At 39.4% G+C, this 19821-nt stretch overlaps 2 protein-coding genes across 2 annotated transcripts; one reads left to right on the forward strand and one right to left on the reverse strand.

Annotated features, from left to right (window-relative positions):
* Nucleotides 1–428: 428 nt before the first annotated feature.
* Nucleotides 429–11281, reverse strand: LOC117292085 (DCN1-like protein 3). Its single transcript, XM_033773999.1, has 2 exons — nt 11108–11281; nt 429–1796 (listed from the first exon to the last, which is right to left on the reverse strand). The coding sequence occupies exon 2, from the start codon at nt 1625–1627 to the stop codon at nt 662–664; it is 966 nt and encodes a 321-aa protein (XP_033629890.1). The 5' UTR covers nt 1628–1796; nt 11108–11281; the 3' UTR covers nt 429–661.
* A 2394-nt stretch (nt 11282–13675) lies between these two features.
* On the forward strand, nt 13676–19688 carry LOC117293037 (tektin-4-like). Its single transcript, XM_033775246.1, has 7 exons — nt 13676–13851; nt 14954–15566; nt 16213–16283; nt 16923–17066; nt 17408–17630; nt 18223–18377; nt 19268–19688. The coding sequence occupies exons 2-7, from the start codon at nt 14985–14987 to the stop codon at nt 19482–19484; spliced, it is 1392 nt and encodes a 463-aa protein (XP_033631137.1). The 5' UTR covers nt 13676–13851; nt 14954–14984; the 3' UTR covers nt 19485–19688.
* The last annotated feature ends 133 nt before the right edge of the window (nt 19689–19821 follow it).

A 19821-nucleotide genomic window follows, 5' to 3' on the forward strand; every position in this document is an offset into this window, starting at 1 on the left:
CAGTTGTTAATGAATCCCTATGATACAAGCATTGAAAACGACTCAATCATTTATAATTGGATTTGTAGTTACACCTATGCATCCGTTTCCAATGACTTCAACAAAGTTTATTTGCCTAACAATCCATTAATTGGGCCATGTACAATATTTACTTTATATCCATGCGATAGGCCTATACAACTATTGGCACACTATGTTCCTACATTTTTGGCTTACACCATTATGGTACTGAATGACATTGTTGAACTAATATAAGTTATCACACAAGCATGAGCGGAATACGGAAAAATATAGCGCTTCTGCGTCCCATATCCAACCAGGCCGCTATATTTTCCGTATTTCCACGAGTGCGCGTGTGATGAGGTATTTATCTTCAAGTAAACTTGGCGCGTGACATAGAACACACAAGACGCAGGTAGTGATATTAGCCATGCAATATAGGTATTTATCACCACTCCATTCTGGAAATCTGATCAAAGGATTAGCGCGTACTTGAAGATAAAGTTTGATATGACTTTTTTGTTGAGTATTAGAGAGTTGATAGCAACAACAATGCATCCTTGCGCCATCTATTCTACATTATGTACATGTTTGTTAGGTATGTTGACTAAATCTTCTTCAGATACAAATGATGTGAAAGTATTAATCTTGCTGTGTCTGGTTACACCATCACACCTTCTTCATCATCATAACCATCATCAATATTTGCTGTCCTTTGGTCTTCCTCTTGCTTCTTGGCCAATAGTTCATTTTCATATTCCACAAAGTCATCAAATAAACTTGGCCATGCTTCGTTGTCATCATAGTTTGTCAAATCATCTCCAATGACTTCAGTGAAATTGAGAAACATTTGCCAAGTATCCCTTGATATACCACGTACTTGATGAGCTAGTAAGAACTCACACCATCTCTCTAGTATCTTGACATATCTCTGTGAGAACACAAGCTTCCAAAGTGGTATTGCCATATCACAAGGGAGGGAGCGTTGCCCACCTTCCACATCCAGTCCAAAGTTAAACGTGAAGCGATATAAATCTTTAAAAGTCACTTCATTTTTGACTTCGTTCATGAGTTCCTGGAACTTACTCATAATAGCTTTGATGGAGTCTGCTCTCAGTGCGCGACACCCGTTCACAAACTCTGTTCTTGTAAAGCGACACATTGCAGAGGCTTGAAATTTCCAGGCTAAGACAAGCACGATAAACTCCTCAGCATTAACCTGTAAATCCTGACAAAACCTTTCCATTCCATCATCTAGGATTGCATCTTCATAGCTATCTTTGTACTTCTCAAATAGCCTATTGACTTTACTCTCTGAGAAATCTGACTTGGACTGTCTGTGTGTACTGTCTACTCCGTTGCGAGTTGATGATGCTTTAGCTTTATCTTGATAGTGCATATGAGAGCCATTAGATTGTATCCGTTCCATGGTAAGTTGTTGAGTTGTTGGTGCTGAGGCTATAATCGGTTCACGTTTGGGCACAAGGGGTGGGGCACTCTCGGTATCAGTCAACGTACTCTGCGCTGTCAGGGTGGCGCTTTTGTCTGGAAAAGGCAACCCAGCTTTGGATCTGCCATGACTGTCTGACCCATCATTCTCACTGCAACTAGAGAAGCACTTTCCCATTGGGACAGTCTGTACAGCAATGGTATTCACTAGCTCCGATGTTCACATTCTCATCCTTGTGCAATCTCAGTCAAACATCGAGATGTCTTACGGTGAGCCGTCATCAATTAACAAACAACACAGTGTCCCTCTGATCTCAATCTTCAATGAATCCTATTAGGATGGCTACCTGAAACACAATCAAAACAAAGTCAATTACCTACTCAATTATGCACACATCTCCCTGTGTAACGTCATAACCAGTACATAATTTAAAAGTACTATTTTACAATACATATCTTGAACAGTTGCGCAGTAAACCCAATAACTTAACTTTGTTGACCTAATTTAAATATAAGCTTCAACATCTATAATAAGTTAGGTTGGGTTACATTTCACTAGGCAACTTAACAGTGGATACATGTGTCAGTTTTAATCAACACAACAGTGTTTTCAAAGGGGTTTTTCGTTTTATGGGCACCAGCAGTAAGCCAATTTTTCCGTCTTTGTGTCAACCAGAATGATTTCGGATTTTAATTATGCCAACAGCAAAAAGACTTTTGTTACGTTTTTTATCCAACATCACTTAAAGCGATAATTTTGGCATTCATGAATTACTTAATGCATGATTTCTCCTACAATGGAGAAGTCGTTCAATGGATGCTACACATGCATGCTCCAAGTGCCGCTCAATGTATCCTGGGAGGACCACGTAACCAATGAAGACCTATATGGCAAGCTCCGTCGGAGACAAAATCGCAGCCCGTCGGATGCAGTTAGCAGGCCACTGTTACAGGCACCCGGAGTTGGAGGCACACAAAGTCATTCTCTGGAAACCAATTCAAAATACTCCTCGCTACTGAGAGGAGCATGAAAACAATGTCTATTCCTCAATAAGATCAGCAACCTTGGTACTAAGTTTTCTGGCTGGAGACCCTGAATCAATAAAGTGACAAACAGGTTTGTCTACATGGCCTAACTGCATCCCTGACCCAGTTCCCACTGGACCCCACATTGATCACGCATAGATCCCACAATTCGAGAAAAGGCGAACAGACCCTGCAATTTCTCGAAAAGGACAATCAAAGGGCGATCAAAGGGCGATCAAGCGTAAGTGGGAACGCGAGGGCGATCAGGATCAGACAGGATCAGACCCCGCAATTTGATCCACCTGTGGAGTAGGATCAAAGCGGGATCTGATCTCGAAAGGGCGATCAACATCTAGTGGGATTGCAAAGGGCAATCAGACCCCGCAAATTGAGGGCAAGCATCCGTTCACAAAAGGTGGATCAGCGCGCAATCATACTCAAGTGGGAACGCGACTGCGATTCACATCCTTTTGCGGGGTCAGGATCTTGTAATTGTGGATCCAGTGGGAACGCAGTCACTACTGACAGGCTAGTAGTGTAGTACTATAACTGGTTTTGTTTACACCGAGGTCATTGACTTTGCTTGTGAACTTGGAGGTCGACAGAACCATCATCAACAGAGGAAAACAAGATGTACTGGCCAGTGAGGTTATATTGATATTAAACTTCATTTCATTTCGTTTAAAAAGGACCTTGACGACATGTAAGAAACAGGCAGTGAACTAGGAGGGTTTACATAAATGTACAAGTGATTGTGGGTGTTCTTCCCATCAAATGTTAATAAGGGAATCAATGTGTGGTGCAGAGGTTTTCAATTAGTGGTTTAAACCCGCGCCGAGGCCTGGACTTGATCATTTATCAAGACGCAGTCGAGGTAAATGATCAAGAACCAGGCCTCAGCGGGTTTAAACCACTAGTTGAAAACCGATTCAACACACTTTGATTCCCATTCATAAACACCTTTTCAGTCAAAAAACATCAACACTTTTGGGTCAAAAGGTAAAATAAATGCAAAAGTTATAATTATTCAATGTTTTCTTCCATCACAACACCCCTCCAGCTATGAAATGGTAAAGCCTTCCGCCACCCTCGGGTAAACAACTCCTTATAAGGGAATGCTGTGCGCGACGCGCGTATCGCGTGATGTGGCACAACTGTTTCAGCCGTTGCTCTCGACCAATAGGAATGACGAAACTGTCTTATACGCACAGGTGCAAGCGCGCGTGTCACGCCCATGTTATAACACTTTTTACTGGTGTTACATCATCCGTTCAAACAACACCTCGTGATGGCCTCTCGACCAATCAGAATGGATAAACTGTCTTAGGTATTTATGAATGTTCTTTAAATGCACACTTTTGGTATTTACTCAAAATAATTGTAAGTAAGCATAAAAAACTTACTGGTGACAAGCACTGGAGGGCTGTTGATAGTATAAAACATTGTGAGAAACGACTCCCTCGGAAGTAACGTACATTCTGTATCGTATGTACCTAGTTTATGAGAAAGAGGTAATTTCTCACTCAAATATTAAAAGACTTCAGGGCTAAAGCCTTTTAATATGCATCTGAAAGCACACAGTGTATACAGTGCAACAAGGGTGTTTTTTATTTCATTATTCTCTCGCAACTTCGATGACCAATTGAGTCCAAATTTTCACAGATTGTTATCATATGTTGGGATACACCAAGTGAGAATACTGGTCTTTGACAATCACATCTTCCAAATTTGACTCCATGCCTGGCCGTAATACATTCAAGTAATACCTGCAGGAATCACTGGGCCATCACATTTTCCGTTACGAATGATTTGCAACACAAAACTTGAAACATATTGTATTTGAAATCACATTTAACCTTTAAAAAACTAATTCTGACTAGTATTTTTATGAAGAGTGCAGAATGTATTTTGTACTAGAGGATTGAGGTCATTCCATGTAGGAATGCAATTATACAAATGATTATACATCATTCCAGGATTCAGTCTCTATTTATTAGATTGTCTAGACTCTTTATCAAATTGTTAACGATCTATTACAAGTTAGCCATGTGCATGATAATCACTACACATTGCACCAGCCTAGCCAAACAATGCATACTGTAAGGTCTGCATTGCAGAATCAAATCATGTCACGGTTTGATACTGCGTCGTGATTAACGGCTAAAGTCTCATCAAATACATTCCGCATATCGACATGACCCGATGTGCAAATGTGCTTTCAGAATAATCTTGTCTGAGGCAAAAGCACCATGCTTCCATGTAAATGTTTACCATAATTCTACGGTAATGGTACTTACATGTATGGCCCTTTTCAAAACCATAGCTTCGGCTTTTTGGATTCGGTGTCGGATCCGCCCTCTCGTCTGAAGCCCTGAGCAACTATACGCACAGCATGCGCAATTGTCGAAACAACTGCGGGGCAAAGCTAGCCTCAAGCCGAATCCAAAGCCGAAGCCGTCATTTCTAAAAGGGCCTATATTTTCTCAAAGTGGGAAATATTTGTGAACATGTCACTACATTTCTTGCAAAGTTTTGAAAACATTAAGAAATGTTGACAACCAACTACAAAATATTAAGCAAGCAGAATTTTTCACTGGGAACCTTGTACACCCTTTCGTGTGAAAAGATTTGGTATTCACTGACCGACGTTTCATGTGAAAGCAGTCTTATCATGTTTATGTGAAAAATACATTTAAAATTAAAAAAATACATTCATTTTTGTAAATTAATAATAAACATACATAAATTGCTGCAAATACATTGGATGATATAGTCTTGTGTGAATATTTGTCAAATAAGTAAAACGATCGAAGGGTCATGGTTAAAAAGACTGGCATGTACTGTACTGACTCTAATGGATACAAACAAATATGAACTATATTTGATCTTGTGGAAGTATCGTGTCCGAGCGGTTAAGAGCCCTGAACTCAAACTCTGGTGTTTCTGATCAGCAGAGTGTGGGTTCGAATCCCCAGCTGTGACGGTCGGCCATTTATGGGAGTCAAAGTTTTGACTCCCATAAATGGCCGACCATGTTTGTCGACGAGGTAAAACGAAAACCACGCAATTTCGAGGCATATTTGTGTAGATCATTGTATTCTACTTTTACAACATCTTTTTAACCATATCAATTTTATAACAAACGGTCACAGGATGCTTTTCAAAGACCAACTCGTCCGATCCAAGGCAACGTGTTCCTTTAAACTTGATAGAAACAATCGCTTCAAAAAGTACATGTAGATTTATTTAACACTAAAAAAAGTACTTTTCCTATAGAAGTTGTTTTATTTCGTCAAAATCTTATGTTTAGTATAAAAACTAGAGGATTTAAACTTACTTGCTCTTCCCTCAACAATAAATTGTATAATTTATGTTAATTGTAGTGAAATGTGTAGTTGAGTTTCATCTTCAACTCTCTCGATTGACAACAGGTTGTTTCCTTTTTCATCTGCATAAATGTACACCATTACTTGTACATCAAAACCAATACATTAACCTTATCAAGCACTGTTGTGTCCTGTACACTGTTCATCATTTCCCTAGTGTACAGTTAATAGGCCTACACAATAATGTGAAATTAGCCAATTAAAATGAGTTACACTACACATACTACATTGAAGCTCCTAGCTATTGTTTCCATGGTTTCTATTGAATGTCTGCTAGCCTACAGTTTATTTAGCCACATAAACGAAGTAAACAAGGAATGCTATGCATGCAGTAGACTACATGTGCATGTACCACATGTTAGCATTTATTAAGATTTTCTTGATTACTACCCGTCTAGACAGAAGTCATACCATACGGCTTTATCCCACCTTAATGGGTCCTTTCTCTTTGAGCTATAAAAAGGATCCAACCCATCATTTTTATGCAAATGCACAACGCATACATACTGTGCAGCAGAGTGTCCAGGTGTTAATCATACTGGACTTACCAACAGCCTGGAGTAGATTGCATACATACAATCACGCAGTACCTCGGTAACAAATTGTGAAGTTTGATTGGTCGAGAACTAATCACGTGCCGTGCAAAAATTACGCGTATTGATAAGGATGCCCGCTATGCGGGTAACATGAAAAGTGATGTACACCGGTGTGCGAAACACCCGCGTGTTCGAGGGAATAGTCAGGAATTGTTTCTTGTTCATCTGCTTTAAAAAAATGAATACGCTGTCGTAATAATGGTTGAAGATAACGACAGAACTTCGAGAAGAGGAATATTAATGTTACAAAGGTATAACCACTTCACTGCTTATGTTTCAGTTACATGTAGTTACCAAACCTGGACAAGGAGATATTCAAAAACTACAGACCGGTTGCAAACTTAAAATATCTTGGAAAAGTCATCGAACGAGTAGTGTCATCACGTATTTCTGATCACATTCATACTTTCAACCTGTCCGACGTGTTCCAGTCAGCATACAAGCCTTTCCATGGGACCGAGGCTGCACTAGTCCGTGTGAGCAACGATATTCTCTCTTCTATGGACAATGGTAACCTTACAGCACTAGTCCTGCTAGACTTGAGTGCTGCTTTTGACACTGTTGATCATAACATCCTTCTCTCTCTGCTCCAGAATCACCTTGGCATAGAGGACACAGCCCTAGCATGGTGCAAATCGTATCTCCACAATAGAACTCAGCATGTATGTATTGGCACTGCAATATCCGACCCTGTTGTTTTGAACTACTCTGTGCCACAGGGGTCGGTACTCGGCCCGCAGTGGTTTACGCTGTACACTTTACCGATTCGTGACATCATCCTCAAATTTAATCTGAATTACCATGTGTACGCAGACGACACTCAGCTATACATCACGTTAAAATCTTCTCAAGAAAACGCCAATGCATCTATTGCAAGACTTGAGAAATGCATCCAAGAGATTCGACGTTGGACACAACAAAACTTCCTGAAGTTAAATGATGATAAGACAGAGATCCTTTTATTTGGGTCACTTCAACAGTTAACTAAGGTTTCAGTGTCATACATCTCCATCGGTGATGCTCGGATAGCTCCCTAGCTGAAAGCTCGGAACTTGGGGGTTATTTTTGATTCAACGATGACACTTCAGCCACACATCAACAATATTGTTCGTTTATCATCATATCACATCAGGAATATAGGTAAGATTCGCAAGTACTTGGACAAAAGTGCCACTGAAAAGGTCATTCACGCATTTGTTACTTCTCGTCTTGACAACGGCAATGCTCTTCTCTACAGTCTTCCTAACAACCGGATTTCCCAACTTCAACGGCTCCAAAATACTGCTGCCCGCATCGTGATACTGTCTAGAAAATCCTGTTCTATCACCCCCATTCTGAAACAACTACACTGGCTCCCTATCTCTCAACGAATCATCTTCAAGCTGATGCTCGTTGTCCACAAAGCTCTAAATGGGAAGGCTCCCCACTATATTTTTGAACTGCTTCAAGTTTACACTCCATCAAGGAATCTTCGATCAAGTTCCATGCTTCTCCTCATTGAACCCAAGTCTCGACACTCATGGGGTGACAGGTCTTTTTCTTCAGCCGCGCCACGCATCTGGAACTCTCTACCACTTAATCTTCGACCTTGTGTTTGTACCGCAAAATTCAAGTCTCTTCTCAAAACTTATCTTATGTCACAGGTTTTCAATCACTAATTTTGTTGTGTCTGTTTTTCTTTGTGTTGTGTTTTGTTTTTGTTTTGTTTTTGGTTTTACTGCGCCTTGAACACCCAGCAGGGTGGATATGTGCGCATTACAAGTCTTATTATTATTATTATTCATGTTTGTTGTGTTGTCATTTAGCCTTCGAGAAAGACTCTGCTAGGGTCGAAACATCAGGCCATTAACTATTTTTTGCATTTATACCAATGGTCCATTTGGTTGGTAAGTTGTTTGCAACAGCTAATTTTATTGTCTCAAGGTATAACAAAACAATTGTTGCACGCTGTGATTGGGGTCCATGGGTTTTGTACACCCTCGGGGGTTCACCTCGGGTGCCATTTGCCCCATTGGGTGTACTGTTACAAAACGCCATGGACCACGTCACAGCGCGCAACATTTGTATAATGTACATGTACATACAATGTATTTGTGTGTGTTTATTAGTACATCATTTATTGAAAATACAGGGTTCTCCACATTGCGGTTTTGTCTGGGCACTGTGCCCATCCAAAATTCTCAAAATACCAAGTGCAACCATTCAAAAATGTAGCGCCCTGGCAAAAAAGTTCAAAAAATAGTTACGACGAACAAAAAACACTGTTTCAAAGCGCTAGTAAGTACATTGAACTTTTTGTACCAGATCTTTATGATTAGAAGAAGTGGATATTTTGCAGGCAAACATTATATGGAATGGGGGTTGCTTCGTTAAAAACATGAACCGTAAACGCATACATGTTTTGTACCATTGGCCTGCCCAACAATATGGCCACTTTCATTGCAACAAAGGGGTTAATCAATATGGTCTACAGGCTTGCATACTGGAGAATGTTTGCTAAGCGGAAAACTGGTCCACACTAACCAATGGTTCATGTGTTTAAATATAACGAAAGCGGTGCTAATTTAGGATTCTCTTCGCGTTGAGAATTTATTGATTGTTGCAGAGTGAATTTTCTAAACCCACCGTGACCTTTTACATGTGAGAACAAAAGCACACAAAGAAATGAGACTAGATTGGGCGTGAACTGTGATAATTAGCCAGAACAGTTTAAATCTATTCTGACTGGTTGAGAGGGCATCGCGTGAGGGTGTTTAAACGGATGATTTAAACACAGTAAGAAGTGTTTAAACATACATGTACCCTTGATGTGGGACCTTTCGATGGCTAAGCTTGGGCGATATCACGTTATTATCGAATATCGCGATATTAATTTGGAAACGATTTCGATATCGGATGGATTTGGTTTTAATCGAAATATCGATATATCGCGATATGATATATTGCGATATCGATTAAATATCGTGATGTATTTGCTAGCTGAGACATCTTGCACTCCATAGGTTTGGAGTAAAACCAGAAGAATAGGTCATTAGAACACCTCTCTTATGCTATGACTGTCTCTTCTACAACTTTCACTTGGAGTTTGAAGACTGATGATGTCAAATTTAATTAATCGCGATTATATCGAATATCGCGATATATTGTCAGTGATATATCATGAATAAAATAAATCGATATCGCCCAAGCTTATCGATGGCGTTTATTTATTCACCACCACAACCCTGGTAGTTAAAGACCTCGTCGCCTACTCTTTTATTCACTTAAATACAAAAATAACTAATTGTGCTCTATTCAAAGGGCAAAAATTTCTGAATAACAAGATCAGTCTAGATCTGTACCTTCTGTTGCAGAAACGGGAATGAGATTTTGTTCATGATTAATAATGTTATGTTCATATTTGGAGACGGTAGGCTGTTTCACTTTCAATACAAAAATAATTAAAACAATTTCGGATAACTTTCCGTATGGCGCCACCACCTTTTCACACATTTTTACAAAAAGGGATATCTCATTGAGGTAAATTAGATACTAAATTATTTCATATCGAATGAAAAAGTGGTGCCGCCCATACAGAAACTTTTCCACAATTTCTTTCTGAAACTTAGCAGTCACATAATTTACACCTTTTAAGAAGAAGTTCGGATGTCTGAATTTTAAAAAAGCATACCTGTATTATTTGAAACTTTGCAGTGCGTACTAGGGTTTATCTCGATTCAGAACCGAATGCAGAGGCAGTGGGGGCATTTGATGGTTGCGCTATATGCGAGCTGCGCACGACATGTACTTCATGCGATGCTCCCTTTCATTACACGGCAAAACAACGCTCTTTCTTGATATTTTTCTATTCACAATTAACCTTATGTGGAGGAGAACTATTAATATTAAGGCGAGGTTTGCGGTTGGTAAAAGTATAACACCATGTGAGAAATCTATTTTTAATAGGCCTTAAATGCACATGACGTCATTTCAGTACGGCGCCCTCGCTTTGAGGTCAAAAGGAGGTTGTTCATTGGCTAATCTATGTGCTTTTCGATTGTTTCGTCACCGTTTGACCTCAAAGATGGCGGCTGGATGACGTCAATTCCTGACCATGGTCACATGACTGGCTGCGTGGAGACTTTTGTTTTTAGGTCTATAGACTATAGACCTAAAAACAAAAGTCTCCCTGCAGCCAGTCATGTGACCATGGTCAGTCAGCAAACAGAAGAAAGTATTGTCTTGATAAACAGTGTAGACCATCCCATTGGAAATTGCACTGTCAGTCAATAAATGGTGATGTCTGAATAGTTTACTACTGATGTGTTACTCACTGTTACAGTGTTAGTGTTATTGAAAATGAATGGAGAATTTTAAACTAGTTTATCGCTCCTCCATCAGCATCGCAATGGTTCAAACCACACCAACCTCAAGTTTCTTATATTCTTTCACCAATGCAGAATGTGCAGTTTAAAGTTCATACACTCTGACCATTTCCTTCCTCCATGCCCTGACATTGCAGACATTTAATATTTGTATGTAATTTTATACTCTCCTCAGTTCATTTATTTCCAACCAAACAAAGTAACGTGAACAATCAGGACCAGGTAATACATTCCAGAAATTCATTAATTTGTTCGGTAAGTTATTGTTTAGAACAAGTTTACCTACCAGTGTAAATCAGCTTTTACTGATGATGGGTACCACACATGGGAGTCATATCTTTAATATTCTTTGTTGTCGTGGAAAGGTGGAAATCGCGATCTCTTCACATCATCACAAGTCACTGGTCACATCACACACAACGCATAGCGAAACAGCTGCAGCCAAAACACTCAACAGGAAGTGTTGGATCACCACCGCCGACCGAATGACGTCATGTCACGTGACTCTTCACAAATTGCGCCGCCAGTCGGCCAGTCGGCCAGTCGGCCAGTCGCCGTGCCGCCGCCGCCCGACGCCCTTGCCCGTTTTACAACAATTCCATTTTAAAGTTTGGAATTTTTTTTTAAACTCAAATGGATTGTTTCTAGCTATAATTTTGACATTTTTATGGAATCGCCGAACGGTCTAGTTCACCGATGGCTCAGACTCTGAGCTGAGAACAGCGCTGTTGTCAGCATGCAGCAGAGAGGGTTCGAATCCCAGTCATGACAAACGTCTTGTGCCTTTGTGGGGGATGTGCCATGCAATGTACACACCCAATATTGCTTCGTAAAAGGTTGGGAAGGTGATGCATTCTGCCTAATCAGTCAGGCGCAGGATGATGCTTTTACCTACACCCTTCTGGACTGTGAGAAAATGGGTTTTGGCGGTATTTTACTTAGTAAAATAGGCTGGGAGCCTATTTTATCAGTATAATATGTTTTATAAATATTGTTAATACTTTCCCCTGCATACATACACTTTGCACTTGGGGTTCATCAATGTTGGTATGACAACAAGAGATGTCATTATGATAACTGCAAACTTCATCACCAACTTACTACTTGGAGCCAACGGGACAAGATGGTGTTGTAGTGATATAAAAGAAGTGATATCATCCCAACACGAATAGTTTCCAGTTGTCAAACAGATGGGGAAAGTGAGACATTCCGATTTAGAAACATCCAATTAACAATTAAAATGAAGCTAAATATAATCTTCGACACACTTATTAATTGATGTTTTTAAATTGCCACATTGTTTAATGGTGTATTCATAAATACCTCAGACAGTCGCTATTCCTATTGGAGGAGAGCGCGTCACGTAGGTGTGTATAAACCTTTGTTTATGACCGGTAAAAAGTGTTGAAACATGGGCGTGACACGCGAGCCTGCACCTGTTCTTATAAGACAGTTTATTCACTCCTATTGGTCGAGAGCAACTGCTGAAACAGTTGTGCTAGTACATAACGCGATACGCGCGACGCGCACAGCATTCCCTTATAAGGAGTTTTTTACCCGAGGGCGGCGGAGGGCCTTACCATTTCATAGCTGGAGGGGCGTTGTGTTGAAAGAAATCATTTAACAATAATAATTCTGGCATTTGTTTTACTTTTTTACCAAAAAGTGTTGATGTTTTTGACCGAAAAGGTATTTATGAATGGGAATCAAAGTTAGTTGAATCGGTTTTCAACTAGTGGTTTAAACCCGCCGAGGCCTGGTTCTTGATAGTTTACCTCGCCTGCGTCTCGGTAAAATTATCAAGAACCAGGCCTCGTTTTGGGATTAAACCACTTGTTGAAAACCTCTACGCCACACATTGATTCCCTTAATAGGGCCTAGTAAGAGAGCTCTAATGGGTCCATGGAGGAAGGGCCTAGCCGGCCCACCAGGTGACACAATGACCGGGGACAACACCAATGTGGCACACGGGTGACAGGCATTTTTTTATTTGGTTGTCCGGAAGTTTGATATAATGAAGGAATGTTTGCAAGGACTTCGGGCTACAAATTAATTGTGTAACCCACAATACAGTGTCATCTTACAAGGGGGCAATGTCACAAAAGTTATACTTATGTCAAGGCAACATAAATCAGCAACATACATTTTTGTCTGGTTAGACAGACATGTTTGTAAATGTTTGTTAATAAACAGAATAATTAAGTCACGCAAAAAAGTTGGGTATTTTAACGTTTTCTTTTCCTCTGCAGAATATTAAATTGAACCCCGCGGGTTCATCCTATTGGATGCTGTTGAATTTGTGAAAGTGTCGCAGAAACAGGAAAAAGTCAGACTTCGCCGGGTGATTATAATCATCTGCAACGATGCAATGCACAAAAGCATTATTTCACGCAAACCTGTCACTTTTTAACAAAACATATAATTATTTTGCCCCCGTTTTTGCGAGTGATTCTCACACTGGATTCGTTGTGTGTGAATAAGTTTTCATTAATTAATTAATTTTGTGAATTCGAAGAATAAACCAGGCTTTAGTCTTCATATCAACTTGCACTATAAATCAGTTCTCTGCAAAAAATAAAACGCTGTGTGGCTGTCTTTTATCCAATTATTTTATTATAAATATGCATGTATTCCAGTACTGATGTATTCTTTCGAGACAAACTTTTAACTGTTTGTTGTGGCAAAAAAGTAAGGTTCCACGCGCGCTCAAGATATCGCGAGATACCGCGAGACTATGCTCGTTCTCTTTATCCAATCAGAGCCCTTTTGTCATAGACGAATTGCCTCTCCATAGTAACCGGTAACAAAGGTGCTTGACAGCATTTCTTGTTGTGTTTTTGTGTACACACCCAGGATCTAGTGTGTTTTGTGTGTAAATGACTGCATGCTTGCACGATCCCGACGATCGTTCACTACTTTACTGTGTGGCTCTTTGGATGTTGGGCTATAGTTCGTTGCTAAGTTTTGATCATTCTTCATTTCATCAGATCAACGCACACTCGGTGGCCGATCTATTTTGTTACTTGGTTGGTAAGGATTTGCTTGACTACTTTTCTTCTTCCACTTCCAGTTCCATTTAGCTTTTTATTAATCGAACAAGTTTCGTTCTTGAATCTTGTGTTGTGGGTCTTGTTCTTTGTAAATTAAATATAATGTATTCTAAATTTAAATGCCTCTTCACTTTCACTGCTTGTTCTCCCTAAAATCCTAAATTAAAAATAATAATTCATTTGATCCATATCATATAGCGTGCATTCAATGTTTTGTTAGGTGTTCTGATTTTAGCATAATTATTATTTGTTACTCACTGAGCCCCAGCTGAGCAATGACTCAGTGGATTCAGTGACTTGTGAGTGACTGTTACTACACGTTACTCTTAGCCCACCTTGTTGAGCTGTTAATGGCTCCCCTTAACTTTTAACATCGGTATCATCACTGTCACCATAATGGTGTGTATGCTTTATGTAGGCCCCTATGAATTAATTTTATTAAATATTAAGGACATAAAAAAGAAGAGACCCTTGGCCTTTTTAGCTTTGCTTGGTTAGATTTTCATTTGGGAATCGGAGGGTAGTTTTTCAGTTGCGATTATCGTAACCATCCTCCCGATTGGAGACTGGACAAGACAATGCGCGCAAGGTGCGACCGTATCCGTATGTGCAGTTTCAAACAATTATTGCCAGACTATTCACCAGCTTTGCACCGCTTTCAAAAATCATGACACAAATTCGAAGAAAAAAAATTCTACTACTTCTGTAATTATTCTTTTGTAAATGTAATGTTCAATGTTTTAAATCCAATTTGATTCTTTATGCCATCCAGGACCAGGTGTTCAACACACCTGAAACTTTACCGATATTGACAAAATTAGGCTGGATGTGTTCTTAATTCTTAATCTTAGTCAGTATTCTAAATCTCGGTAAGCGCTTGTGATTGTTCAAGAAATAAAGAAAATTCATGAATTCTGACTGTCATTCATTAAAAATCTGCATCGCTGTTTAAAAACAAATAGGCCTGGCTGCTTCCTTATAAATGTTATGAATGATACACCCAGCCCAGTAACTGGGGGTGGGGGCAATGTGATCTTTGTAACACTTATGTGATTTCAATTGTTTTTCAATTTTTTTTTCAGATAAGTGTGAAACTTGAGAACTTGCAGCATCATGGCGATGGCAGGGTCAACTTTGCTATCTAAATCTCGTACACCAACAATGCCAATGTCTCCCTACAAAGGCACAGTTGGAACAAGAACTGATGCAGAATTAGCACAGAGCTTGGCCGCTATGAGCAATCTTTCAGAGAGTGGGGTTCGTGGTTCTGCTATGGGTGCTCCAGTGTCACTGGGCTTCAGGTCAGGCAAGCATACACCTAAAGAATGGCACGAGGCAAACTATTCCAAGTATTACCAGAGCTTTTCAGACAGAGACAATGCGGAGAGACTTTGTCATGAATCCAAACAGCTCGCCAATGAAACCCAAGCTCTGACTCAGCGTGTACAGACCGATGTGACCAAGAAACTGGCAGAGAGGATGCATGATATCAACTTCTGGAAGTTTGAGTTGAATCGTGAAATTGAAGAGATGATTGAGGAGACAGATTTACTATGTGCCCAGAAGAAGCGACTGGCTAATGCTCTGGATGCAACTGAGCTACCTATGATGATAGCCAGAGACAACTTAGACTGCAGAGGTAGACGCAGAGAAATAGACCTGGTTGGAGACAGGGTTGAGTTGGCTCTCAATAAGGTAAATATCTGTCGTGGGGCCGATTCTACAAAGCAATCAAATTCAGCGTAAGACAAATTTTCAGAAACACGATAGTGATTTGTATTGTGACATCACACTTTACTTTAGCAACTACAATTGATTGGCAGTTACGTTCAACCTTAGGTCTATGTGAAATCATCCCATGGTTACTGAAGTTGCATGGTTCTGGTTGATTGACTTTTGCATTATATTGGGATAAAACATATTTGTGCATGATGTAAGTCTAATTGGAAAAGTTTGTAAAAAGTTCAAAGGGTCACTAAAAGTGGATCGCACAAAAGAGATGATGCATTAATTGTATTTATCCATATGTGATATCTTTAACATCAGTGACCTCTTAATACTGGTACCATGATTGTTTTTCATTATGGCCCTTTTCAAAACCAAGGCTACGGCTTTGGATTCGGCTTCAGGCTCCGTTCTCTCGTCTGAAGCCCTAAGCGCGTATACGCAAATCACGTGCAATCGTAAAAACAACCAGAGGGCCGAGCTCAAAGCCGAAGCCATGGTTTCGAAAAGGGCCTATGACACCAGTTAGTTCTGCACATAACTGCTTTAATATAGACGAGAAGCTCACACAAGGCCCAAAACTAAAATATGTTTGTTTGTTTATTTTTTTTTGCAGGAGGTAGAAATTGTCAGTAAAGTACAGGACCTCTTGAAGAGAACCCTGGAGCAGTCTGACAGACAGATCAAGTGAGTAAAAAACAAAACAATGAACAATGCATGATCATTGGTAAAAGTTTACACTTTTCAAGACAAGAAGGTATGCAACTCTTATAGCTATAAAGTTAACTGATTCACAATTGTATTACCGTCCTCCAGATAAACAAGTCTGTCTGAAAGACTGTCAAAGTTGAGAAAAAAATTACCCTGAAAATTATCATAGCTTGCTTTGATTGCCATAGTCAAAACCAACACTTACATTTAACAAGCACAAAAGCCTTGACAACAAAATCAACTGATTTTCTGTCTTTTTTACTTGAAGATCACACAGCTTTATGAAATTGTACATCATATAAAAAACCTTCAGATTGGTTGTATTGTATTGATCCAATTCACCTGACGTCATCATCAGAATAATCTTTGCGCCATTTCGGTGGTTAATGTCACTGTGCGTTATTCAGTGAAGAGTTAGGCGATGCGGCGTTTACACATAAACCTATTGACCGCCAAAATGGTGAGCGTGGCACAGTCGCAGCGTGTGATGTGCATGCAAGGGGTCAATAGGTAGTTTGTTTATTGAAAAGTTATGGAATTTATAATAATAATAATAGTATACAAAAAAAGTTTAAAAAAATGATATGTAACCTTTACATACTTATTTATTTACAGAATGAATCGTGGAGCCAAGCACAAGCTCACCATGGATTGGTCAGACAAACTACGAGATTATAATATTGATGAGAAGTGTGCCAACCTCAATAATAACTCCACTGAGATCCAGTACAAAGAAGGCTCAGCTAAATTTGACGCATCGTAAGTTGTTTTTTGACGATTATGGCAGCTGTATTAATTTAATCGTGGTTTCACACATTTACAGCAGGGCTTTGTAATGAGAAAGTTGCAATAAAGAGGGTACAGTTTTCTTCTGTTGCGTGGTTGCAGGCACTCAATCCAAGCAGCACAACTCACTTGGCAGACTAGTCTGGCACCTTGTATTCAGCAACCTGTGTTTTTTGACACAAAATTGCTTCCTAAATGCAAATTGTGGCGATTCTCTGAATGGTGTGACTTTTACTTATAGTACCTGTAGTTAGTATACTGTATCTTGAGTAGTTGATGTATGACTCCATGATCTTTTATTCTATCACATTCAGACAATCTACTCCTGAATCCTGGGCCCAGTTCTCCCATGACAACATTGTACGTGCAGAACATGAGCGTCTTGGGTCTCAAGCCTTGAGAAACCTGATTGATCAGATTCTGACTGATACATCTAATGATATGAGAGAACAGTGTAATACTGTGAATGCTGAGTTTACTAATCGCATCCAGGAGATGAATGATGCTAAGACTGCTCATGAGAATCATCTTCAAAAGGTATATATTATACTTTGTTACATTAGGAAGAATCAACAACGAGTTTCAACAAAGAGTCAAATGAATTGAACGGTTACAGGAGCTGGCCTTCACCTGTGTTGCTTTAATGTAGCTTGTGTTGCTTTTGGGTGTCGTGGCCGAGTGGATTAGAGCACCGAACTCAAGCTCTGATGTTTCTGGTCAGCAGAGCGTGGGTTTGAATCCCGGTCGTGACACTTGTGTCCCTGAGCAAGACACTTAACTATAATTGCTTCTCCCTACCCAGATAACGACACATTTTTTCAATTAAACAAAGCCTTATCAAGTTAAGTCTCCAAACAACAGAAGGCTGTTTGAAATTCTAATAGAGCACCCTCAGTTAGAGATCAAAAGAATGTTGCTCATTGGCCCATTCTGTGCACTGTGCAGACATATGTGAGTTGTTCTATTGTTTATTCATCATTTTACCTGTAAAATGGTGATGAGTTGAGGTCAACGCGTAGCATCCATTCAAGTACGAGCCATAACAAATACTAATTTAACAGGCATGTTTAGTAGGAATCAACTACAGACTTTTATAATCATTCTCTATATTTTTTTGAATCGAATTTAGACGGTGGAGAAGATTGCAGAAATGGAGAAGAACGTTGAGTTCTTAGAGCAGGAGATTAAGAACAAAGAGGCACCAATGAAGGTTGCTCAAACCCGCCTGGATCACCGCACACATCGTCCAAATGTAGAGCTCTGCAGAGATCCTGCACAATTCAGGTATAGTATGGACATTAATCTTACCTCTATCAATTCAATTCATCAACATTTATTTCCACCAAAGATAATAACTTTAGAAAAAACAAAACAATTGATACAATAAAACGAATACGTGGAGGCATTACACAGGAAGCAGATGCTTTATATAAACGGAATGCCTTAAACACAACAACAAATACGTTTAAATAACAATAATGAACAAGGAAGACAAAATACAAAAGACAAAACAGACAAAATGGACATAAACTGTAGTAGACATCAGACAAACATACAAAGCAATACTAGTGATACAACGACACAGTTTATAAAAGAGGTAATGCAAGCACAATAAAGCACAGTTAAAGTGAACAGTATGAATGTAGAAAAAACAAACAGACAAAATACATGTAAACTATGCTATATACTGGGAGATAAGATGTTTCTTGGTTTTAAATTTGCCAACAGAGGACTACTTCTCTGTAGACTGTTGCACTCATTCATTAACTAATTCCTTTGAAGAGTCAAATGACAAATAAAGCACACGACAATAAGTAGAGGCTATTTGTCAACACAGTAGGCTACAAAAACTAACAAATACAAAGAAGCCCAAAGATCCTAGTGGCAGGTATTGTCACTGTAACTTCCTTCCTTGTCTTCTCTCCATTGGGTTCTGGCTAATCAATGATCACTGGTGAATCACTTTTCTGAGAGTCCTTGGTTTCACAACTAGAATAAACTAACTGAAATGAGTTGTACACATGTTCTTTGAATGCTGAAATAATTTGTTTGTATAAATGTAGTGTTGTTGTTAATTTATTGTTTTGGTTTAGTGTATCTTAGCTCTTTCTTCTAATTCTATACCTGCACATTTATAACTATTTTTGTTTTGCTTTTCTGTGTTGAATCCACAGCCTTGTCCATGAAGTTGGTGATATCCAGAACTCTATTGACAGTCTTGAGCAGAAGCTTGCAGACTCCAAGGCATCCCTGAAAGACCTGATGGGAACTCGCATGACCCTAGAGCAACAGATTGCCCTCAAGAAAAACAGCATCTTCATCGACCGAGACAAGTGTCTTAAATTCCGCACCCGATACCCATCTACTTCCCGGTTGGTAGGATACCAGTAGAGATGCTTGGGACAGGGTTAGAATATATCTATCTAAGATGTTGATTGAAAGAGAGGGGGATTAAACATATTGTGGATTATTAATCTAATTATAATGCTTAATAAGAAGCTAATCCGTGTTTTGAGAAACTTTATTAAAGAAAGAGTTTGAAGAAGGAGTGTACACACAAGGCATTTGTACAGTTACTAACAGATGCAGATGTATACTTTTTTCAAGTGCTCCTTTTCTTAAAGAATTTGTGCAGAGGTCGTTTGTAAAGGAAATAAGAGCTAACATTGCAACATTTCTACAGTTTTGACTATAAAAAAAACAGTACCTGTACTTGTACTATGTACAT

The sequence above is a fragment of the Asterias rubens genome, chromosome 7 (assembly GCF_902459465.1).
Source record: "Asterias rubens chromosome 7, eAstRub1.3, whole genome shotgun sequence".
Classification (NCBI taxonomy): Eukaryota; Metazoa; Echinodermata; class Asteroidea; order Forcipulatida; family Asteriidae; genus Asterias; species Asterias rubens.